The sequence below is a fragment of the Bombus impatiens genome, unplaced genomic scaffold (assembly GCF_000188095.3).
Source record: "Bombus impatiens unplaced genomic scaffold, BIMP_2.2 scf_0418, whole genome shotgun sequence".
NCBI lineage: Eukaryota > Metazoa > Arthropoda > Insecta > Hymenoptera > Apidae > Bombus > Bombus impatiens.
In genome coordinates this window covers 2170815-2196838 of record NT_176837.1, presented here as the reverse complement: position 1 = coordinate 2196838, position 26024 = coordinate 2170815, and the positions used below count along the sequence as shown (strand labels likewise).

The 26024-nt window shown below is 38.1% G+C and overlaps 1 protein-coding gene across 1 annotated transcript in view; it reads left to right on the top strand.

The window, feature by feature from the left end:
• LOC100748169 overlaps positions 1 to 25319 on the top strand; it is a 247496-nt gene extending 222177 nt beyond the window's left edge. Inside the window, exons 5-9 of the mRNA XM_003490246.4 lie at positions 382 to 1346; positions 1966 to 3568; positions 23585 to 23774; positions 24174 to 24293; positions 24784 to 25319. Coding sequence (XP_003490294.1) covers positions 382 to 1346; positions 1966 to 3568; positions 23585 to 23774; positions 24174 to 24293; positions 24784 to 24973 — 3068 coding nt within the window. The 3' untranslated portion in view covers positions 24974 to 25319. The remainder of the gene's footprint in view (positions 1 to 381; positions 1347 to 1965; positions 3569 to 23584; positions 23775 to 24173; positions 24294 to 24783) is intronic.
• Positions 25320 to 26024: the final 705 nt, after the last annotated feature.

Below are 26024 nucleotides of genomic sequence, written 5' to 3'. Positions count from 1 at the left end.
GACCAGCCTGCCATTTCACGGCAATTTCGTCTCCCCATAAGCATCTCTATTCTCCACCTTCAACATCTTAGAGTAGCCGATGCTCGTATAACAGAACGATTATGAAAATTTCGCGTCGGTTTCATTTTACCAAAGGTATACGATCCGTTGGAGTATGGTATACCTTCTTGTGTATTCCTACCACGAACTTTGCTATCTCCTCTATCTTGATGCCCATCTACCATAATATTTTTTATGAGACGCTAGTCGTGCCAAGGAAAGATTAATAGGACTCTGAAGCTTATACGAAGATACATATGTAAATATAAAGACTATATTCGCCTTTATGTATCACGTACAGTAGACGATGCTCACGAAGATTCCATGTATTATTCGTTCCAGATCCATCTGCTTCAGGCTCTTCCTGCGAGGATGACGAAGATGGTCGCCGAGTGGATATCAGAAAACGCAAGAACAGTCTGTACGCGTCTTCCTCGACTCGTGCTCTGTCAGTAGACAGAGAAAAAGAGCTAAGCTCGGTCGACGGGGCTGTGGTGGACTGCGTAGCCCTGGTGCATCTCACGGATCAATCACCCACCGAATCTAATCAGCCGGTCCGCCATCCATCACCCTATTACTACGGCGATTTGTTCAAGGTACCGGATCAAATAAGCAAGTCACAGCCGAACAGGTACAGAAAAAGCGTTAGTCTCGACGTACCGGGTGAACGTTCACGAACACCCGGTATACCGAAGAGAAACTCGGTGGCGGGTGATGGGGGTTCCTATTCATCTCAGCAACAACAACAACAGCAGCAGCAGCAGTCACAGCAGCAACATTATCAACAACAGCAGCTACAGCAACAACATCCATTGCAGCCACAACAGCATTATCAAAGTCAGGATCTAGTGAGCCCCACGTCGGGGAGCGAGCATGCTGTCCCAGCCAGAAACGAGATCCTCTCGTCGTGCATCATCACCGAGTGGGATCACACCCTCATGCCTCCTCATAGATTGTTAAGCCACGACCTACCAACCACGGTTTGTACTTGCGTCGCATCAGCTGAAGAAGAGGAGGATGAGCTAGATCAACGGCAGCCGCAACTAACGCGGCACCAAGTGCGCAAGCTACGTCGTACACGGAGGATAGACCCGCAACCGATACTCGTCGAGGACGAGGACGACGTGGAGGGAGAGGACGAGGGTGAGGAAGAGGAGGAGGAGGACGTGGAGGTGGAGGAAGACGAGGAAGAGATGGCTAGGCAACGTCACCTCTACGAGACGGCCTTTGATTGCAAGGTCAATCGCTCTGACGATGACCTCGATGACCTCGATCGGGTTACCAATCATCCTGTGTTGCATTCACAGGTACGTATCAATGTTCTTATCCTTTATCATCTACGATAGCATTCGATTATGTTTTATTTTTCTTACGTTGTTGGGGCACTTTTATGAAATTTATTTGTTTATTTACGTATTCGATAAATATTTCTTCTACTTGTCATAGTAAATAATATAATATTAATATGCCCATATTTTTTCGCGCAATTTTCCTGTTTCTTTACGATATTAATGCTTTGTTTCATCGTTTTAAGGAAGAAGATTCCAGAATTATCATTTTTACGGGAACATCTGCGTTTGCGATTTATTTCCCGAGTTTGCCTGTTCTCTGATATTAGGGAAACGCGGGGCTGTTGGTCTTTAATGAAAAGCAATTAAAGTCCAATATATCTCAAAATGTTACGGGATTTCGGAACACGAACTATGAATCTTCCCCTATCTAGCGCTAATTGAACTTTAATTGCGGCCGAACCGTATAATTCGCTCATTATACGAGAACGTAGTTATACCTTCGTATTGTATAAACTAACTTCTGATATACTTGAGAGATTCACAATGAAACATTAATTCTCCGATCAGTTCCTATTCATTCACTTTCACGATGAATATACTTATGATAATTATTGATTGTTGTTTGATAATGCAGATCAGAAGCAGCAGCGCGATACCAGTAAGCAGAACGAGCTCATCGACGGACACGTCGAAGCAACAACAACAGCAACAACAGCAAGTCCCATACGCTGGTCAGTCCCACAGCAGCAAAGATCGACGCAAAGTTGTACTTCTCCGCCCAAAACCGATTCCGAGCCGTCTTCAGCAGCAGCAGCAGCAACAGCAACAGCAGCAATCAGACAATATTTCTACTCTGTCCCAAGACATCGAATCCCTCCAGATCAATTCAAGCGACGAGAAAACCGGTTCACCGAGATTACCGGCCCGAGGTTATACTCCGTCACCTCCATCCACGGCACCGTTGCCTGCCAAATTCCATGGCAACCGTGATCACTTGTTGTTAAACATACGCAGCACACCGAACCTACCCTGTCAACCTGACCATCCACGTCTCAAGGATCTAAGATTGCCCGTAAAGTCTCTGTTGAGAGCGAAAGACTCGCCTCAAAGTAGCGAGGGTAGTATTCTCGAGATCAAAAGTAGACCGAAAAGTTTTGCTCAAGACAACGTAGAATCGTCTCAGGGACGACGTTTCGACCAGGAACTGATACTAGAGTTCAAGGGGAGGCCGCGAGAGGAGAGGCAACGACCACGCAGTTTGATTCGCGAGAGCAAGCCGATCATGGAGTTCAAAGGTAGGCCTCACGAGGCCGAGAGTGATCTATTACGGCCTCGTAGGGATGTCGGCTTGTTGGAATTCAAATTACGGACCAGTAGACGCAGGGCGGGATACTCGAGCACGGAGAGTATGGCTACCAGTAGCAGTGGAGGTAGCATGGAATCGCTTCGAAGTAGCACTAGCGAGGGTAACAGATCCACTAGTAGTTCCGAGAGCCGCCATAGTACCAGTCTAAGCTCCCACAGCTCCGACAGTGGCAGCACTAATTGCTACCATCATCATCAGCAACCTTCTATGACCGGTTTTTTAACCCACCACGCGAACAAACTACACATACTGTCTCCTATCTCTGACAAATCGTCCCAAGAACCTGCCTCCGAGACTTCCGACAACAACCGTAACAACAATTCCCAGAAAGCCTCGCCTGAAGAGAACGTGACCACGGAGAATAACGTAACCGCGTCGAATAACACGAACACAAACACAGGAAATACAAACACAAACTCCGTGACCTCACCGATGGACACGTCTTTCAAGAAGAGACGCACACCGCAAAACAAGAATCTGATTAACTTGGCCCTGCAATCCTCGTCGTCGGGCGATGCGGAGATCCAAGGATCGGACAGTGGCATCTCGATCGAGTCGCGAGCCGGGATCAAGTGCAAACCATTCGGGTTCCACTTGTTGAAACCGCAGCTGGATAACATCAATCTCGTGGACAACGAGCCTGAGCTATCCGATCTGCCTTTCGACATGCCGAAACTGCGAAGGAGGCGATTGCTTATGCAACAGGACGCCACCACGTCTGGCAGCGCGACCAGCGTGGATTTGAGGGACTTGCCGTTTGACATGCCAAAACTGAGAAGAAGGCTAAGATGCATGCAGAGCACGGAATCCAGCGGATCACAGGCCTCCTCCAGTCTTTCTATGCGCGACGTCGAGCCGTCTGCGTTGTTTGGTAAGTTTATATCCCTGGTCTTATTTGGTTGTATAGGTTTATAGAGTTTGTTAGGTGAAGCTCTTTGATACGGAGTGACTTTTTGAATGTCGAATGGAAATGAGAGCATGGTACTGAGAAATAAGGTGGGTATCAGATAGGGGTTTTTACATGTTTGGTAATTGTATCTAAAGTCGAGGGATTATTATTGAATAACATACGTTGTCTTATTTAGCTTTGTTGCGTAAGTTGATCGTAGTTGTAACTTCTTCTTAAAATTGATATACTGTATTATATCTTAGAGCCGATAAAATTAATAAAATTAATACCGATTAAAAATCGATTTTCTTATTAATCAGAGTTTCTAATTTGTCCAAAGTATCAATAAACGTTTGTTAAGAATAATTGTGAATAATTTAGTTTTACAGTAATTTTTTGAATTCTACATGAAATTCACGTAATTTATTGTGTTATAGTTTCACTATGTAGTTATACTTCGAATTTGATTTCTCAATACTTGTATAGGCTAGTATTCGCGATACTCGAGAGATCCGTAGATAAAGTAAATTGCTGAATTTAAAGACGTGTCTAATAAACTTTTATCACAGCTTTCTTGTAAAAATAACTCTGACGTTAAAATAATTATCAAGAAAATGAAGCCTGAAAGTTCAGTGCGCAATGTTGTAAATGGATTCTCCCTTCTTTAATCGAGTGCCTAGCCATTAAAACGATAAAAACCGTACTTTCGGCATCTCGAGGTAAACTAAGTACTTATCAACGCTAGGGGACACCGTAATTTGATGCTGATCGTTATGAACCTTCCAGACAGCGGCTAATATCGTTAAGCTTCACTTAGCGCCTGCATCCCTCTCAGAGACTAAATATTTAACGTTACCAACACATATTCCTTAATACATATATAGGGTGTCCTGCAAATGGTAGTATAAGCATCAAGTGGGTGACACTACATGAAATTATGTCAGAAACATAGAATACAATTTTTTCATGTGAAGCTTCGTTTCCGAGAAAATTGATATTGAACGTTTGTCTGATATATACGTCTATATTCTACTTACAATGCCAAATTAGCTTGAGATTTCGCTGGAAATTAATATTTATAATTATAGTTGTGTTTGTATTGAGAAACGAAGTCCATACTATGAAACAGAATATTCATAGATAATATATATATTTTATTATTTTATAGTAAACTCAGTTTGATAAATCAAGCGCAAACTACGCAAAAAAAAAAAATATTTTCAACAATTCCCAAAGTAATAAAATTTATCCTTCGTAATTATTTTGCTTCAGTGGGCGTTCTGCATTATCCCATACAATAAATGCAAATATACGTTAAAAGCACTAACCTACAACTAAAATCTGTTAAACTGAAACCCAGTTAAGTGCACATTCACCAAACACTTAAAGTCAATTTTCTTAAAAAGAAAGACTAGTACAAGAATACCTTATTCTATATATATTGTACTTTGACCTAGTTTTCAATTTTCAATTTCGGTGTAAGCGTCATCACATGTATGTATATCACATTATACTGTATAATATATTTCCAACTGTGTTCTCCACCACTCCGTTGCATTGAAATAAGGATTAAAACACCGAACTCAGAAAACAATAGAGAAAATACAGATTCATTGAAATTCTAATCCTTGAACCTTTTGTTGAATTTTGCCGCTCGTGTTAACCTACTCCCGTAACCAGAGCATTGCTTTAAGGAGCGTTCTTCTGCGCGTGAGGAAAGTTCGAAAGGTTTAATTAATGTCGTCTCGCGCGTATTTCTCTCGAAAACTTTGCGTTATCCGTAAAGTCGTGCAGCGATACAACGTTCCGGGTTTCTCCCGCGAAGGACTCAAGTTTCTCTTTGGTAGATTGTGAAATTGTACAGACTACTTGTCACAGAAAGGTAAATCTGGCTAGGCTTAACTCGATTTGCTTAGTCACGACGAATCAGTTATGCATTGGTCGTTGCTGTATAAACATAGATTACTGAAACACTAGGCGACGCATACATAACACGGCGTACGTGAATCTATTATACTAATCTGTACCTGAATCTTGTTCATTGATTAGCATCTTCGGTAACAAGAAATTTCATAAAGAATTTTCTAAACTTCATAAAAAAGGAACAAACAAATATCGAAACTTGAAAGGGTAGTGGAGAAAAAAGGAAACTTTTTGCTGTAATTTACATAGGAAAAAATTCTAGAAGTTTTGAAATAACTAAAAGCTAAGGAATTACCAAATTAATTTATTGTTATAATAATTTCGGAAGCAATCAGGTAGAGCATAAGGAATATTAAATTAAGAAAAATGAAACTGACTTGAACAGAGGTATTTACGAATCAATTACAACGAAGATGAAAATAATTTTTGTGTAAATTACAAAAGAACTACACGTGTCTCTCAGAAATATTAAAAAAGTACGGTTTTGTTTATTCGAAGTAGAAATAAATGTTTAACAATTTGTAATACGTTAGAAACGCTATAGAAACTAGACAGAAGCTATTAATCAATCACAGGACTGACATACGCGACCAAGAAGCCTAATCATTCGATACCTTAATGCTTTTATAACGACACCGATGGAAAAAAAACTGGCAGAGCCAGGGATTTGCTAGATAGTAGATTTATGCGTCATCGATCACCGATCGGCCTTAATACTTGAATTTAGTAGCGATTTGCGGGCTACATCAGCGGGCGTTCGGAATTAGTCAGCTGATTAAGCTTCCGGCCCCCTGTTTTCCAACCAACGTCCTACTCATGAGCTCCCTAAGTTACGTTCTGATGGGAGTTTCATCTGGCAGCTATCCTCCCAGCTTCGAAATTGCGAAAGCTCTAACACGAAAGCTTCGAGTTGGCGTCGCGTTGCCTGCAGGCAAAATCTGCGCTACGTAGCGATCGTACGGTGGTAAATAACGCTATACTAGTATTGTATCGGTGTATCCTAGGGTGCTGTGATTCACGAAGGGACGAGCGTGAATGTAAAAATGTAAAAGGATTATTTTTAACGGTGAACGAGTGTCAATAAATGGACGAGAGCTCGCTAAATCGATTCTTTTGAAAGTATTGACTGCTGGAAAATTAATGGTTCGGAGAATAGTTAGAGTAAAAAAGAGGAAAATTGTGACGATGATGAATTTCCTCCGTTTTAATGTGTTTTGGTTTTTGTTTGGAAGTTTTATTGTGGAATGAAAGGGTTGCAAAGGAGACAAGAATAATGTAAAATTTATGTGATTATATAGGACGAAGTAACCGAAAGAACGTAAGAAAAATGTTGCTAAGTTGCGGATCTAGTGAGCTAAAGTTTAAATATCCCAAAAATGTGATTCTAGAATAGATAGAAATAGTATGCAACAAAATTCTCATATCTATTTTTTTTTTTTTTTTTTTAGATTCTATTAATTATGAGTCCTTATTTCTTAAAAAATGTATCTTAAGAGTTCTACATCATATTTAAATGTTATATTACAAGCATCGTTAGAGTAGAACTTAAACTTAAAACTTTTATAAGCTTCAGGGAAATATACATTTTCAGAGACATGAACAAACATAAGCTTCTACAAACGTTAATAGAATTTGACATTTTTGTGAAACCTATCTTTATCATCTTTAGCATCAAAAATACATAACTGTAACATTTCGTAACATCAACAACAACCCCCAAGCGTGACTGAATTTATTCAATCATTTTATGTATTGCCACGTTCGAGGATATTGTGGCTCGGTTGTACACCGATCCTCGAATTTTCGATTTTTATGATCGGAGTCAGCTGCGTCGGGATCGAGAAGCTATTTTTTCCCCGGTTTGATGGATGTCGGTCGACTCGTAGCCGTAAATTACATTTTGAAGAGGGAAAGGGGAAGTGTTTTCGCACGCGATCGAGAACAGATTCCCGAAAATCTCCGCGCTTTTTTCCTAGTGCCGACAATTACTTATCGTGCCCGGCAGGGCAACTTTAAGCACGGATGATCGATCGGTGTATTTGTTTTTCATCCTTCTATTTCTCTACTGATTTTATTAATCTCCTTCCGATGAATCGTCGATCACGCAAGAAATAGCAATTTCTTAAAAAACTAATGAACAGGATCACAGTGACGAGAGAAAGCTTAATATCGGGGAATGTGATTCCAATTTTATCTTCTTTTGTTTTTTACTGTTGCCGATATGTTAGATTCGCTTTAACAGCGCAGCGTCGCTTTAATTGGCCTTCGATCAACGGCGTCGCTCTTCCGCCGACGCCAATAACCATCGCGGAATTATCACGTCATTTCTATGAGGTAATCGAAAGGCAGCAACGCGTTAACACGTTTCGTGCCGTGCAGGGCGTGTACAATTGCTTAAAAATTAAATTTAATGGTTTGATGTCTAATACATCTGAAACAATAAATCCTTTTCTTGAGAATTATATTGTTTGCACTATTAAAAAAATTGTAAGTTATACACAAAACTATCAGAAGCAAAACTAAAAAACTAATCGGCCTGAACGAAAAGTAACCAAAATCGGTCCAGCACGGAACCTTTTAAACGATGCACAGTAACGAACAGCTCGCGTGGAGACGGTTTTTGTGTAGGCGAGATCGTGCGAGTGGTTTTGTGAGCGTTTCGATAAAGTTGGGAAGGATTATACGTATTTTCTGCTACAGATACTACGTTCCAGCGCGTTTTTCATTTAACGAGCATGAAAACTGAGAAATGAAAAATATTTTAGATAGATATATTCGGTATATTTTTAATGAGCATAATAAATCTCAGCTTAACCAGATCAATTTAATTAATTTAATTAATGATTACTTGATTGGTGTAGAGAATATCATTTTACTATATAATTTCGAATACGTAGTTATACGATTCCGATGAGAACATATTCCGCTAAATTTTACCAAAATTCGCGCACCTACTACATATATTCGTACAGTAAACAGTAGAAACATTAGCATTGGCGCGTATAAAGCGCGCAACGATAATTACCAATTATGCAAAATGAAGTGTAAGAATGCATCAGCGTCGTTCATGACAGAAAACGGAAAGACGTAATTTTATTATTTTCTTGTCCGTCCAACTAAAGGGAATTCGATACAAGCTGCTTGATGCATTCACTGCTGGTAAATATGACGTAATGTTGCGACAATGTTTCTCGCTGTTACACAATTTCATTGAAACTATGTATGCATCGATAGCAGTGAACGTTAATTGCAGAGTGAAATTAAAAAACATGATCGTTGCATGGTCTATTAAACCGTTGGAAAGGGTTTATCCCTGGAGGGTATTAAACGCGGGTATTTTCCGAAAGGACGGTTTTCGATTCACCGGTCGTTTTGTTCCCTTTCGCTTTCTCCTTTGGCGTTTCATCCGCGGCGACGGGCGACTAACCCGGAAGAAACACGGTTCCGCATTGTGCTTGCGAACAAAACGTCCGAGGTTGCAGCGCGTGTCCGCAATGCGCGTGAGACCAGTGACGCGAATATAGACCGGGGCTCGAACTACGAACCGCAATATCTTTGTCCTCATGTACCTCTGTGCACGTGTTGTATTCGTGGCGGTGTTCATCTTTGCATGGACGGAAGCGCAAACGCGCGCAGCACGTGTGTTTCGTATTGTCGTAGATTCACGTTGTGCGGAGGCGTGCTGTCATCGGAGCGATACCGAGAGCATATTGGAAATATCGGAAATATTACGCCCTACTTGCGACGAGAGCGTACTGCTTCCCCCGCGTCGACTTTTCTAAACGTCAATGGCGACCCTTTCGTTATGCGACTCCTGTCAAAGATGTACTTTTTTCACTCGCTAAAAATAGCTTGCCAATGGATGAACGAGCGTCGTCTACCAGTCGTTTTAACCTGTCGCTTTTCGATGATTCGTTGGGATGATTCGTGATAGTGCGATGTAATGAAAGGTGCTTGGAATGTTGGATTTTGAACAGTTTTTTCAATAATTTTGGTTCTAGCTATTAGTTTTGATAATTATGTGCTATATTTGATAATTATGTGTTGTAAATATTTAATTATTATGTGTGTTTCTTTCTTATGTCAGGCATTGATTTTATGCGACAGTCTTGGCGAGTTCAGGTTTCCTATTCGAACCATACTTTGAATATATGAAAATGAAGGTGATCAATAGTTAATTTGTAATACATTCCTGAAGTTGAATCAACATTTTATTTTGCTCCCTTAATTATAATTCCATTGTTTTTATTTTACTTCTCTGCTGCTTCGTTTGTGTAATAAGTACGGAAACATTCGTTGTTTAATTTACGTTCGATACTTGATAATTGTTATAGGTGAAGGACAAATTAAAATATATTAAAGTTTACTGCATTGTTTTACTTTAATATCAATTCTTAGAAAATTTGTTCTCATTTTGCAAACGTATAGATTAAAGTGAAATGATATGTCATAATTTGAGTTTCATGAACTATGAATTAGGAAACTAATGTTCATTGGGCTTAGTGAATTCTCAAATTAGGAACTTAAATTTATTAAGTGACGTACCGATTCTTCTAATAGAATGTATAGAAAGATAGTATGCTTTATATATATAGCTCACAGTGTCTCATTATGCCGAGGAAGCGGAAAGTCAAGTTCAGCTCTTGAACGTTGAAACGAGGTCTGAATTAAACGGAAAACTCTTACGTAACTTAATATCTGTTTCCGTATCTGGAATCTAGCCTTACATCCTCGTGAATTCAACCGTTTCGCATAACTGAATAGATGGAGCATCCGAATTATGCAGCGGGCGAAATAATTAGGATGCCAAGTTGTCGAAAGGGATATTTTCTTGCTTGCGCTCATTTTTCTAATCCGATATAATTTCATCATACCTCGCTTGATTTATGAAACTTTTATAACATAAACGTCTGCATTATTAAACATTTTTCTAAATTGAATATCATTTTTTATCTTTCTTAATTGAAATTTAAAGGTGAAGATAAATCATTCAGTTATCCCGCGATGCTATTAAATCGTCATTGTAGGGGCCGTATTTATAACTTCATCTTTAATCAGATCCTCAAATCTCTTATTAATGAATGGTATGATAACATTTTGATAAGCGTTATCCAATACTTTCGTAGAAGTCTGGGAATTTTTGAAGAACTGTAATTATAAATTTATTATGTTACGTAATATAGATATTCAACTATCGCTCAATAGAATAATTTTTCGTGCATCCTTAGAAAAAGAGGAACAAACTTTTGGTCACAGTTTCTTTTCCTTGATATTTAAGTAACTTATCCCCTTATCCACCAAAGAATTGATTAACAAAGTTTAATCTATTAAAGTGGTTTATGTTCTCTCATACAATTTATTTCCCATCTTAATCACTCGTATTGTAATTGAATGTCTTTTCCGCACCATACACTAAAAGTTTCCTATAACATTACTATCAAGATAAGATCATTTTCCATCCTTCCAGACGTTAATCGAATCTATAAATACGTTTCCGTACGAAAGAGTGAAGTTTATATTACGGTATCGCGTTATTCTGCAAGTATTACGATCGTAGATAACTGTTACGACATTGTAAATCTCGATGTAGGTGGAACTGTGCAATTCGTGACTGCAGCATCGATGAGCCGAGAAAATTGATATTCGCAATCTCTGCGAAGGTCGATCTATCCTCGCGTCTGGACCATTTAACGGATAGCTACAACGGCGGTGGTCGTTAATAGGGCGAAAAGGGAATAAGATGGTGGGGATGAAAGAGGAAAAAGCACGGTGGTCGGTATCTCCCTTCTTTCGCTTGGCTAGGTACACGAGAAAAAATTCAGCAGCTAAAGTAAAGGGGAAGAAGACTTTTGCTACTCGTATTTGAATTACTCTCGCTTCCCAACCCCGTTTCTTTTGTGTCTGCGTGACATTCACCCCCAAGAATCGCTAGGTAAGGGAGCTATCGATTTCTTTTCTATTTCCACTAAAACCACTGTAGCACTGATATACCTTTCGTTATTTGTTTCTCTGTAAAACGATCTACACGTTGTATCATTGTCAATTAAGATTTTAATTGCGATAACAAAACTAACCATGTAGCGTTCTTTTGGCCATTTCCGATTCAATGGTAGTTTTTTAGCGTTAAAAGACACTTTCAGGTTTGGGAAAAAAAGAATTTTTATTAGTATGCATGATTTCTCATTTCGAGTACAAGTTTAAATATTTTGGAAAAGATGTTCAAGTCTTTTTGTTTCTAGAGACAGCAGCGAGATTGAAATGTAAAAATTTGAGAATCGTAAGAGGTTGAAATGAAGATATTAACAATGTGTATTTGTAAGATTTCGTTTAGTATTAATTTAGTACTCAGTTTACTCATTCGAGCGTCAATTTTCTTTCCTTTTCTTTCTTGCGTTTTAAACTTGCGTTCTCTTTCTTTCAATTCTTTTCCTTGCTATTCGTTTATTTGTAAAACCACAATGCCCGTAATAATTTCTCTTGTCATTTCGCTTTCTGATATTAAATTCGTAATTAACGTCACATCATGTGGCTTTATGCGGTATATGCTGGCGAGCAAAGTAATTACACTTTCTCGCGCGGACACTGTTTCTTTACGTTCTATTTTCCACGCGTTCCAGTTTGAGAACAAACACGGATCTAATTTGAAAGACTTTCAAAGGGATCGACTTCCAGGTCCACGGAAACTAGGATTGAAAGCAACTTTTTTACATTTTCCACGAAACATGGTCCTCCTGTATCCGTTTTCAAATCGATTCTGTGTAAAGACAATCGCTTTGTTGTCTAAATGACGCAGATGAAACATTTGTTTTACTTTTTGCTTTTATTTCGTACAACTGATCGTCACATGCACGTTCACAAGATCATCACGTAGACAATATAATTATATCTGTTATCAAATAACTTTTTCTGAAAATAGTTAAGATAAAAAAGATATCAAAACCTGAAATTCATTTGGCACGAACACCAACGGTGCATTAAAAACAAACATATCGATTTTTATTGAAACGAACGTAGTTTTTGGAATACCGTGTCGTTGTTTTCGTTTGGTTTTTTCTTAACGATCCAGTTTTTTCCACTGATTTATTCACTGTCGAATTTACCTTTCCAATCTTTTTTTTTTTAACTGTATCGGCGTTTCAAGTTTTGGCAAGGAACGAAGAGAACCGATATTTTAAATATGATTCTATATGTAAATGAAACTGCGCTTATAGTTTTCTAGGCAATGAAACGCACGGTAACAATCGTGCTCAAATACCTATTGCTATTTTACGATGTTATCGAAGAAATGCATTTTACATCCAATGAAATTCGGTTCGCATAGTTTACTGATGTTTTCTGGCAATTCCCTTATCAAACAGTTACATTTTGGTAGTCGTCCAAAATGTCTCGAACGATTTCACAATGTCGACTGCTTGATAAATAATTAGTACAAATGATTATGCGATACAGAAATCACAGAATATGACTTCACTTCCAACATGAACGACTAGCGAATTGAAAAGCTTAAGTTCCAATTAGAATTTGAAGAAATGTCAAATAATAATATAATAATAATGGTCCTTAATACTGTACACCAAATAAATAAATAAGAATTAAAACAATTGACATATCGTTTCAAAATATCCTTTAGTTGTTGAGATTTAATCGTATTTGAATATGCCAATGGATTTTTCAATAAACATTGAGATTAGCTTTATCCTGATCGCGTTGAATCATCGGATATTTACAAACTCGGTTTGAAAATCACAGCGACCATCCCGTTGCCAGGAATTTTCGTTATTTCATCCGCATGCAAACATGTCACACCCCATTGTCAACCGTTTACAATTGTTTACGGTACGGCAATTTTATTCCGGGGTGATTCGAGCAGTTGGAATGACAGCAGCGTTAAATTGCGACGAAACAACGAAAAACGCGTTGAGTCGGCGATATTTCCGCGCGGGGAGAGTTTACCAAGTAACGGTGTCGCGGGCTCGAATGAAATTCGTCGAACCAAATTTCACCGGATCTCTCTAACTACATTCCGTTCCCGGTGACATATTCCCGCTGGCAGAAAAATACAATTTTCGTCTGTCTGGTCAGGGAAACCAGTCACGTACAGTTTACCTCGCCCGACGCCAATTGCACGCCGTACTTCCATACTCGTACGTATATTCGACTGTCGTGAAAACGTTTGGTAACAGGCCAACACAGCACGAATGTCCGCCTAGGGCTCTAATTCCTAGACGTTCGACGACGACTGGATTTTAACCAGCGGTTTAACATTGCTCGCTAATTGTCACGGTCGACGAAATCTCTAAGTGGCATAGATCCTTACATTCGGCTCAGTTAATGCTTTTTCCGCGTTAATTTGTCTGCCTGTAACTTAGTTCAACTTTTACCACCGCTCTTTTACGTTTGCATTTTTACTAAATCTCCGAGCCAAGTATCGGAACGTGGATTTTTAATAATCATTTAAAAATTTGTCAGTGGTTGTGAATAGTTTCGTTGGAATATTTGCCGAGTATCTTTGTGAAATCAATGTTTGTAATGTGTTAGTGAATATTGGTTGATTGATTGGTCTATAGAAAATAGTACATATAACGATGTACGCACCTTTACAACGGAACAGCTTTTTACTGGGATCTATATATTTCATTTTTGTAGTACCAATTTTTGTGAAACTACTGCTAAATGGTAGGAAATTTAATATGCTTTAACACACTTACTGGGTAATTATAAGTGCATACTATAATTTGTTGTTAATATTCTTTCTTATTTTATTCTATTTTTTCTTAAAACTTTGTATCTCGAAAATCATTTGTCGATTCAAGTTACATTTTTTCTTTGTTTATTCATTTAAAAGCTTCCATGTGTTCGAATAAATATTTTGTACATTATCTGCAGGAGCAAAAATTTTGTGAACGCGTGGTGGATAATCGGCCTTACGTGTCATCTTCCTCCCTCTCGTTCATTTTTTTCTGTATTATTTCTTTCATTTTTTTTTTATTTTTTACTCACAGTTCGTCGTTGGTACCTTGCTCGTGCAATTAATTCGTAAGGGTGTTTTTCGAGTTTGACGAGAAACTACATCGCGAAGATACGCCATTAATTTACCGCTATGTCTATGCAGCCTCCTGCGACCTGCAGCTTCATTATAAATAGTTATGACACGCTGCAAGAACCAGGCGGTGATCCCGCTTTGAGAGCATCAGATTTCTAACAGAATCAAAAGACAGATTTTTGAACAAGTCGAGATGGAAATGTTAACAAGTTGGGAAAACGAAACGGCGAGGCAGATAGCAAGCGGTAAAACGGTTGGGTTTATCAGCGAACTTTTGACCCAAATCGACGCTTAGCGGTGGAATGTTTAGATACTTTGTGAAAAGTAGGAGATAAAATCGAAATGGGAGAGTAAAGAAAGAGAATGCAACAATAAAGCTGAACGAAGTTAATCGACGTTCAGTTTATTCTTTAATATTTAGGCTTGAAAAATTGATTCACTAAGAAGCTAGAAAATTCTGCTGCTTTATTAAATATGTATACGCAAAATTTCATATTTTATATTCCAAAAAATTGAAAATAACGAACTACTTAAAATAGTAAATTAATTTTAGAATTATATTCATTATAATTCAAAATTGAAATTTCGAAAACTATGACTATAATAGTAACGTATCTAGACCTAAGCCTAATAGACCTACGCGTCCACAGAAATGGAAGTAATAAACTACTATTTACCAAGTAATTGACGTTGATCGTGCGTATCGATACGCGTTACAACACGAGTGAACCGGTGATCCTCGAGCAAATTGCACGATACATCGACGAGAACGTCGTATGTGCGTACGGTAGTTCATATTTCATGAGGATCGAGTCGTATCAAGCATTCGAAGCAGGTTCGAAGTGTTTGTTACCGCATCGATAAGGGCAGCTAGCTTGGCTGGGGAGATCGTAGAAGGAGGGGTTGTGTAACTGCAACATCTGTTGGCGAAGATCTTAAGGTCTATCCCCGCGTTGGTATCCCGCATCTGTTGTTCGGACGTTTCGACACATCGCGAGCTTTCCTATCGTTGGGGGAGAAACCGGCGTACCGTTGAAAAGATTCCGAATCTTAAGAGCCGCGAAACGTGGCCGAACTTGCGATCTCACAGTGACTCGTCATGTTTCCAGGGATAGGTACGGAGATTATTGATCAAAGTGACAGTAAAATTGCGATTGTATGAATTTTGGAGCGAGATTGAAAAATAAAAAGATTGATGGTAGTGTAGGATGATAAATAACTGTGTAAATTTTTTCGTTTTGTTTTTTTAGAGAATTTCTTTCAGACTTGGATCGCAGCGATTCGCATTTGGCAACTGAACGATGTTTCAGCGTTCTTGCTTCCTGAACTTCTGTCACAATATCCATTTCTGTGGTCTCTGCCTGGTTCATAGCTCTTTTATTCTCTGTAACACTTTTTAGACGTTGCAATTCATCGTATATCGAACTTCGTGGTAACAATTTTGTGTATTTCTCAACTTTATTGGGAGTTGATTTTTTTATTAAATTTCTTTTCCCATTTGATATATTTCATTAGTTGAGGATGTTCATGTAATAGCATGATATATTTACAAACGGAATTTTACCGCTATAAATGAACGAATGATATTTCGAAAATTTCATCGACGAGAATTTTCTAACCATAAAACGTGAATGCTATGCTACTCCTTTATACGAAGTTGAAGCATCTAAGAACCGCTTAATGACTGAAGCAAATAATAGTATCGTACATTCTGTTAGCAGAGGACTTACCCCAGGGTACATGACTGTTAGTATACGTACTCTCAAGCATTGCCATGGGACTTTAGAAAATCGAATAGTAGTTAAAGCAGCATATACTACACATAACCGAAGAAAGATAACGAAACTCTTAGATTAAATATTTATTTTGTCTGTATAATATTAAGCCAAATGAGGTATTAGTCTTTATACTACAATTGCGTAAAAATTTCATGATTTTTTAAATAACAGATTTAAAGTGATTTTCGAAGAGAGAAGAGGAAAACAAATTTCTTCCATTTAACGATGTAACAAGTTTCTCGTGTCTCTGCTTTTAGGGTGAACATTCTCACCGTACCGTGAAGCGCAATTTTCGATCACAAGTCTTGCGTGAAGCTTTCCAACATCTGCTTGAATCTTCGATTTCTTCCATTGGGGGAGACTTTTCTAGAGCGCGACTGACTCATGAAATATTTTCACGAAGCACGACTTCGCGAAACTTTCCGTTCTTCTCTTCCGTTTGATGAGCGAATATCTTTTTATTTGACGTTTACATGGCACCAAGGTAAAAATACTATTTTAGTCGAACGATCCAATTTCAGTGTTAAATTATTTCCTAGAATATTCCCAGAAAACTTGAAATGCTAAATTTCATTAATCACTTTTCACGTAATAATAGATGTGTATAATAATTCTTTCGAGCAAAATTCTAATATTATCATAATGGTTATCGTAATGGTTTCAGTGCCATTCGCCATATTCATCATAAAATTACAGTCCTCAAGTAACATTAGACAAATAACACTCGAATTATAAAAAAGAAAAACAATTTACTAATATTCCAATATAGTTTACACGTAATACTTAAAGTCCATTCACCTATAATCCAAACAGTATAAACGCAACAAAATTTCAACGCACCATTTACATCCTCTTCCATTTCCTGCAGTAAAAGCATCTTTCCGTTCCATCGTGGCTGATGAAATTGTAACAATTTCTCACTTCTACGGCAAAGGACCTTCCCTTTTTTCCCACGTCTCGCGACGACATTCAGACACACTTCTGTTTTAATGGCGCACCGAGACTCGGTGGAATCGCCGACGATCCTTCCAGGCAGTCGTGTGATGCATCGCCGTGGCAAATTCTTCGTCCTCGTAAATCTACACGAAGAATTCCACTCTCGCCTTCTTGTTGCCACAATAAATACGAATCGTCCATGTGAGTATATTTGATTGTTCACAAACGCCACCATGAGAAGCCTCGATTTTCCACGTGACATGTTAGCCCTACGTCCTGATTTTCACGGGGAATTAAAAGTTTCCTCCACTTCCGGCCGCTGGTGATATATACCATCCGAATAGGACACGGCGAGATTTCCGGTGATTCCTCCGTGACGAGGAATTTCCCTCGAGACTTCAACGTCTGACTTTCCCTAAGTTTCTGCCACTGATGGTCTCTTCCTTTTTTAGTACAACTCTCTCAAAGGATGTCTTCGTTGTAGGAAACTCTTGCTACTTCCAGACGATACAACGAGAATATTCTGGTTTCTTTATTTTAGACATTTTATTGATAGACTGTTCCGTGGAGTGGAATATGAAAAGAATGGTTCTAAGTGTTTTATATTTATGGAGTTATCTTCTTTTTATAATTGATCCTTCGCAGTTGTATCTATTGCTAGAATAGTTTATTAGCGTCTCTGATAAGATCATAGGTTAAGTTCTATCAGTTTTAAGTATAATTAGAACAGATTTAAGAATGTTTGTTAAAATTTGTTTAATTACGTTTTGTAGAAGACGAATTGATAGTAAGATATGATTTAACAGTAGAATATGGTATCTTATATATTTACTTCTTCGAGATCGTGACGTAAGCAAATATTATAATTTGTTGAAGCAACAAACTACAAACATACAAATTATAAAATTATTCCAAAAACATCCTATATGTCTTTCTACTTGTTATACAGTACCATTCTTGGTTATTAAAACAAAGTAGTTCCCCACGGTTCCTCATACCCAGAGATGGAAATATCCAGGAAGTGTTCATGGAAAAAGTTACCAGTATCTGCCGTTCCCGCGTGAAACTCAACAACTTCATCCCCGCGATAACAAGTTTCCAAAGTCGCTTGTTCCATATCGTCAGCTCGCGCCACATCCGCGTACACAAATAACGCAGAGACAGTTATTCGCATACCGAGGGCGTCTTCTTAGCTCGCGCGAAACGTACTCGCGACTCTCTTCGCATTTCCCAAGGGACGGGGCTCGCCTGGATGGAGAACCACCGTGAAGAAATTGATTGAGACGTATCTCTGTCTGAGACGGATATTAAAACAGTCTGTGGAGGAAACGAGAAAATAAGTGTACAGGCGTCAAGAGGAGAATTTCCCGAGGAAAATGCGCACGAAAGCGTACACGCGAGCGAACTATTTGTCCCGCGTTTATTTATTAAAATAAAATTGTGGAAATGAAGATTTCAGGCGGTCGTTTATAGCAAATGATTCAATTTCAAGTATTAAAAATGTGTTTCAAAGTTGTAGTTTAACCGAAATTATTGAAAAATATTATAAAGTAATAAATCTGAGTAGGAAGTTTTTGAATCCTGATCATCGAGTTGTATTTTTAAATTGTATTTCCTTGCATCGCATTGCATTGTAGTCTTATTGCTGTAATGTACCTAACTACTATCTACCATAACAGCTATTTGTTGCTATTCTGCCAGCAATGCTGTACATTTCTACTTTTTCATCGTTTGCAGACAATAAAAATAAGAATTTATACGAAACTTTTGTAGCAGCACATGAGTCAGAGGACGATACGAATCGAGAGCGACTCATGTTGTTGTTTTGCCTCTGGACATCGATACTGCCTTGACGTACAAAACTCAATGATAAATCAACTCCCGGCAAAACAATATCACCGCTACGAGCAACCGTCAACCGAAGTTGGATTTAAACTTTCTGGTACTTCCCCAACCAGTGTAAATAAACGAACACGATCGTTAAGACAATCAGTTAGTATCGAGCATTCTTATAGTCAGTCTTTGGAGGAGTCAGTTATCTATCAGTTAAACAATAGTCACACACGAATCAGTTATCAGTCAATCTTTATCGAGTGTTCTTATAGCGAGTGAGTATCGAGCAATCTTAGAGCGATTATCATCGAGCGAACGTACTCATTACCGTCTATACGCATAACGAGCAACGCTTAGCGAACGACAACGAACTCTATACTACAAATAGTTTTAAATATATTTGACTACATCAAGTATCAACTCGTCTCGTGACTATATATACCAACTCGTATAATCGTACCATCCACACTTTATTTAATGCACGATTAAATAAGTTGCCGATTGAATTTAATTCACTCAAATTCTATCATTTGAAGGAAGAATCATAGGTGAAATTATTATACTATTATATGAATTATCTGCCGTCCTCTAGTAGCGATAAAAGAATGACGATCGATCTTGAGAGAACACGAGTTCGTGCTGAAAGTAGAATTTTGGTTGCGTTCGTTCCTTTGGATGAATCGTTAAATGTCACTAGACTGCGGGTAAATTCGGATGCGGTGGATTGTTGGAAATGGGCCATCTGCAATTATAGCGTTTTTTTTCGTCTTGTTATGCCTTCGTTTGAAATTTACGAGTACGACACAAGTTACTGGTTTTGTGTTTTACATAGAGAAAAGTGAATATTATGTAAATTTTCTGAAAATTTTGTAACTTATCAATTATTCTTCATTTCTCAATTCCAAAAAGAATTTCCTACCTGAAAAATTATAAAGTACTATTTATAAGAAAATTATAAAGTTATGCGTATTGAAAATATCTTCAAAGCCAGCAAAGTGGCTGTTAAATGTTTGCTACATTATTGATACGCATAAACAAAAGAATAGTCTAGAACGTGTGTGTCGGGTTCTAATAAAGAAAATGAAACTGCTTTAGATTGGATGGCGGAAAGGGGTGGAAAACGAGGAATTCGGGTAAATAAATCGAGTTGTCCGAACAACCGGATTAAATTTAATAATACAGATACGGCCAATCTCGGAGAGTAGTAGACGGCTGCTTTCTGTTCGTTAATGTTTAACTATGCTTGAAACGCACGCCGTGTCAGATGAGTAGGAAGAGCGCGTGGATTCGGCCTTTCGAGAGTTTCCTTCGATGTTGCGTGTACGAAAACGATTTATGTCGAATGAATAATTCAGTCGTACCAAGTTCTATAGCTTCCGAATTTCGTATCTGTCAATCGGTTACGTAGAAACGGTTCTTCGAATGTGTGAAGTCTTTTTACAATCTTTAATAAATTAAGTCGCATTTTTTAAATTCTCAAAAGTATTTTATTTCTTATTCTATGTCGTGACTTTTATAATTCTATGTTTGATGTTCCATTTATTATTCAACATGTAGTTAAAATTAATAACTCGTACCAATTTGAAGCTTTCCCAACAAACGCAATAAATCGGTCATTCAATTTTAGTAGACTATTTAATTGTTAATTATTCAAACGATTGATCGAATTTAAGAAGCATCGCTCTAAGCTAGAATCTGTGTCTCTACAGTCTACTTCATAGCAATCTATTACTGGACTATTTCTCGATATGAAATGCAACAAACTTACATAAACGCGAGTTCCAATATTACGCAATTAACCAGCAACTTTGATCCTCGCCATTAACATAATTCGCTCTCATTATTACCATATAAAGTTTTCTCATTACACAACAGGTGTTATAAGTATACATCACGCTATTACGTCAGCAGGATGACAAACGTTATATAGCTCATTATGACGTTAGAAAAACTCTAACAGACAATGTAAAAAATCGCTATCAAAAGAATCAAGAAACTGACACCTAAAAGCTTTATCGCGTAACGTCTGACGGAATTCAATGGTCTTAAATTCCAAAGTACGAGCTCATCCATAATGTATAGAGCGGTCGTTCGAAACGGTCGGGACGCGTTAGCCTCGGGCTGGGCTAACCTGGTGCTACACCTGTCACAGCAATCCTGTCGTACCTGAATCATGCAACCTTCGAAAAGTCGACCACTAAGAGATTGTACCCAACAAATGAAATTACCTCGCGGTCGCGCAGCCACTTTCTTCAACAGCGCCGACCCTCCCATCGATTATCATCTCCGAACTTTCACGAGCCTGTAATAACATTGACGCTTACGCTCGATGGCAGACCCCGGAAGAATTTACTTAGCGAAATTTATAAATTCTTGATGAACGGGGAGCCATGTTTTTTCGTCGCTATGGAGGCTACCACGATTCCTTGTTCTGATCAATATCGTAGGGGGTTGCCTTTATTAAGAGTAATTTATGATAATTGCCGTGGATTTGGGGTTATTAAAAGTTTCATGGGTTTTTTGTCGATGTTTCGAAAGTATAAAATAATGCTACATATTTTTAGAAATATTTATTATTTTACGATTATCGCAACAAATGATTTCTTATATGTATTGTTTATTTATATACGCGTATATTTTATTAGGTCGTCCGAAAAGTTTCTTTCGTTTTATAAGGAAATAATGCACAACATTTTTCAGTTTATATTATTTTATCGAATTACGTATGATCCATTTTGTTCTATCAAGATAAAGATTACAACGTTTGTATGCGTCGTTGTAAAAGACGTGTCTGTAAAAGAAAGACACTTTTTGGACGACATAATAAATCTATTTGCTCCTTCCTTTAACCAATCTAAATTAAATTTATTATTTAAATAATTCTGTTATGCTTAAAACGTTTCAAAGGGAATAATTTCCTAAATCATTATCTTCGAATGGTACGAAATGTTTCTCCTCTATTTGGCAAGTCAAACATAATTAAACTAATTTAAAGCTAACCCAAGAGCTACACTTTGATATCACCCGATAAGCGTCTGTTTATTCGTATACTCAACCTGCCCCAAAGGAATAGCAATTTCTCTTCCCGGCTAATTTCAAGCTTGGTCGAAGGTCGTGGAACCTTTAATAAGCGTAATACCTCACGACTTGAATCGTGTCTGCGCCATTCGTTTACAACGAAGAAAATAGAAGTAGCTTGTCTTCTATATCTGAGGCCACATTGTTTAGCAGGAAACAAGGCCCGTAATTTGCACGGAAATCTTAAGTGATAGTAGGGTGAAAACTTTCCAACAAGTCAATGGAAATCTTCCTTAGAGGAGGAGAGAAAAGAGAAAAATTGCAGGAAGGAATTTCGATCAATTGTTTGTGCTAAAAGAGAGGAGATTCTGCTCATCCAAGAGTAAGAGACGTTCCATTATCATACCTTGACAAAGCAACATCCAAAGTCACGGTCGATTGTTCCACTACACGAAGGAAGTATTTCTCGTCAGAAATTATCGAGTCTTTGCTGCGAGAGCACGGTTATTGATGACACGACTACATCCTGTCGAGAAGTTGATCGAGCGTCCATTCAGCAATGAAACTTGATTAATAATGTTCCTTTTGAAGATTTCTTGACACTCTATTACTTCGCTTGTTTTTATAAAATAAATTCTTCCTATATTTTCGATGCTCTTCGTCTGTTTCCTATATCATTATATTTCATAAATATCGTGTATTAAAATATTCAACGTTATTATACGGGAAAAGCGTGATACAACCTTGAATATTAATGTTTACAAACCAAAACTCCAGACCATTGATCAAAAATCATATCAGAAATTCATAGTGAAATATTACATCTTTTAGCCACGAACGAACCTAAAAATAAAATAACATAGGACCTTGAACATCATCGAGTATCTCAAATCCGACCGTTTAAAGAAAATCGAAAAATTAAATTCAAGCAATTTATCAAACATACGTAGATATACCACTATATAACTTGCAGTGAAATATCATATTTTATATCATCCAAATAGTATCGTCCACGAGGTCAAAAGTAAACCCAAAAATTAAATAACGTAGGACCTTAAACACGACCAAGTATCTCAAATATCACGATCTATCTCGGACGTCATAAAATACAGAAAAACCGGTGTACGTCATCCACTGTCAAACTGTCTCCTCCCCGTCAACGTCCAAATACAAACGCGTTTGCACAAAGCCCTCCTTCAATTTCCATGATCTTCCATTCTAATGATCGTCATACCTCCAATGTAAACGTATACACATAGACATTGTACATCGTCTGGGGAGTTCGGTTGCTGTCACCGTGAATCTTAGCGGAACCTGAGTTCGATTTGTTCCAATTATGGGAAGGGATGCCATAAAATCTGCGAACAGGGAGGTTTCCTCGTGTCGTCTACCGCCTCGTATACGTATATAATCGATGTTTACCCCGGGGAATCTCACGGCGTCTAACTGTCGCGTGACTCATTTCAGGCGGCGGTATGGCGCGTCCGAAGATGACACTGAATCTGGATGGTGGGAGTGGGTCGAACAGCGGTGGAAACGCTGGTCAGTCTGCACCGAAAAAACCTGGCGGTCTGAGCCTTGGATTGCCATTGGAGATGAACACCGCCCGCGGATCCGCCGATCTGGTTGACGTGGAGCTTCCTTTGGAGAGACAAGGGTACGTCCTTGATTTTGGTTTTCTTGGCTCGTACGTACGCTGCTATGTCGCCATCGTGTCTGCATATTATTTTCATGAACATTCACAACATAGGTGCTTCTTCAAGAATTTTATCGTGAAATTTATGGAGAGTTTGTATGTTAAAAGTATTTTTACGAGGTAACAAGATGAATATTTCATTGCAGATTTGAGAGAGTATATGTGAAATAGGTCGGTGAAAATTTGATGAAAAGATGCTAAAAATTTAGTTGAAATTTACTGCAAAAATAATTTACTGCAGAAATATAGATGTCTTTTAGTGTCTTGTATATATGTATTTCGTACAAGTTCTTGGATCCTAAACATCATATTTCTGGTTTCTTATAGTTTAATATAAATTTCTTTTCTTCCTGTTCACAGATGGTACCATGGATCCATTACGAGAATTGAGGCAGAAGCTATCCTACGACTTCTTAAAGAAGGAAGTTACTTGGTGAGGAACAGCGAATCCACCAAACAAGATTACTCTTTATCGTTAAAGTAAGTTATATAGGTTACATCAGGTTGATGTATCACAGTCGGTATTTTATTTTTTCAGGAAAAGTTTCGCTTCTTCCAACAAGTAGTTTCCTTGATAAACGAGAAAGTAAATTTCTTGTAATAAAAAGAATAGATATTATTACCATCTTCTTTATCTCAGTATACTTTGTATACTTTACAATAATATTAAAAAATGTTGAACTCTATGTACTATGCAATTAAAATAAAACTATCTTCTTCGTAGTCTTTTCAGTTCATACGCTAGTTTAGTTTACTTTTCGTACATTAAAAAATTCTAACACATCAAAGAACTGAAAGAAATCTCATGAAATATAAATATCATTTTAAAGATCGCTCTTTTAAATATAATAGCTATCCTGCTTTTCAATTCAACGAAAATTGCAATGAATTCAATATTGAATGCACGCATTATTTGCTTATTTATCGTAATAATAAATCTAAACGTTTAAATGCATATTTACAATTACAGGAGTGCCCGTGGTTTCATGCATATGCGTATCCAAAAGAACGAGGAGCTGAACGCGTACATCCTGGGCCAGTTCAGTAAACCATTCGACAGCATACCGGAAATGGTTCGTCATTTTAGCGTGAACCGTCTTCCGATACGCGGTGCCGAGCACATGTGTCTTCTGCATCCAGTCATAGCTCAGCTTTTGTAGCGCATCTATCGTAGCGCCGTTTAAGGCGCTCCCCAACAATTTTTGATATCCCTTTTACCTTCAAAGAATACTCACAAAACCTGAACAGTACTCCGAAAGTTATTTATAAGAAAGGATAGAGGAGCGAATGAAAGATGAACGTTGTATATGGAGAACGATATTCTACGGGAAAATCTAGAGTCACGTATAATGGCACTTGGTACTTCCACTGAAGATTTCCATTCTAATCCCGCGATTCGCTTTTTCGCAATTTGAGGCTGATCAATTTTTTCCGAGCTTCCGAGGTGAATCGAGGGAGGAAATGAAATAATAGCGACCGATTGTTATAGACGAAACCATTCACGGGAATAATACAGTACAAAGTTTATAATCAGTGAAAAGTTTCCGTAGATTTAACGAGCGACCTTGAAGTTAATCCTATTCGTTTACGTAATCCCTTAACGATCGCGTCGACGTTTGTTTCCGCGTCGTTCGGTAGCTTTATTAACCGCGACAAAAGGATTAATCTTGACCTAAGATATTAATTGCGTCGCTTCGACGATATTATTCCGAACCTGGCGACGAGCTTTCGTTGTTTCGTAATGAACATTAAAAAGGAAAAGCGTTTTTATATGGAAACGAACGTTGAAGAATGGGATGGAATAGATGTATGGCGAATATTTTACAATATCTGTGTAATGTCTCGTCTTCCCCAAACAGCATCGCGCAAATCTACCTCTTCGTTAGAGGTGTGTACGTATATGTGTAATTTATTTTCACGAGATGGATCAATTCCTTTCACTCGATTGATCGATGAAGCGGCTTTTACAAACGGTTGCGTAACGCAGAGAAGGATTCGTGGGAGATTATAAGGAGGAAAACTCTGGATTTTCAGAAGGATTTCAATGTGTAAAGAGCGCGTGTGGCATGTACTATGTATAAGATATCGACGAAGTAGAGAATCTTAATGGTCTAAAATGGTGGATCGTCGTACTGTGGCAGAAATGAGACAGAGTCCGGGGAAGCACCGTAAGAGCTTTAGAAAATGGTTGTTCCTTGCGCTTGTGGCTCG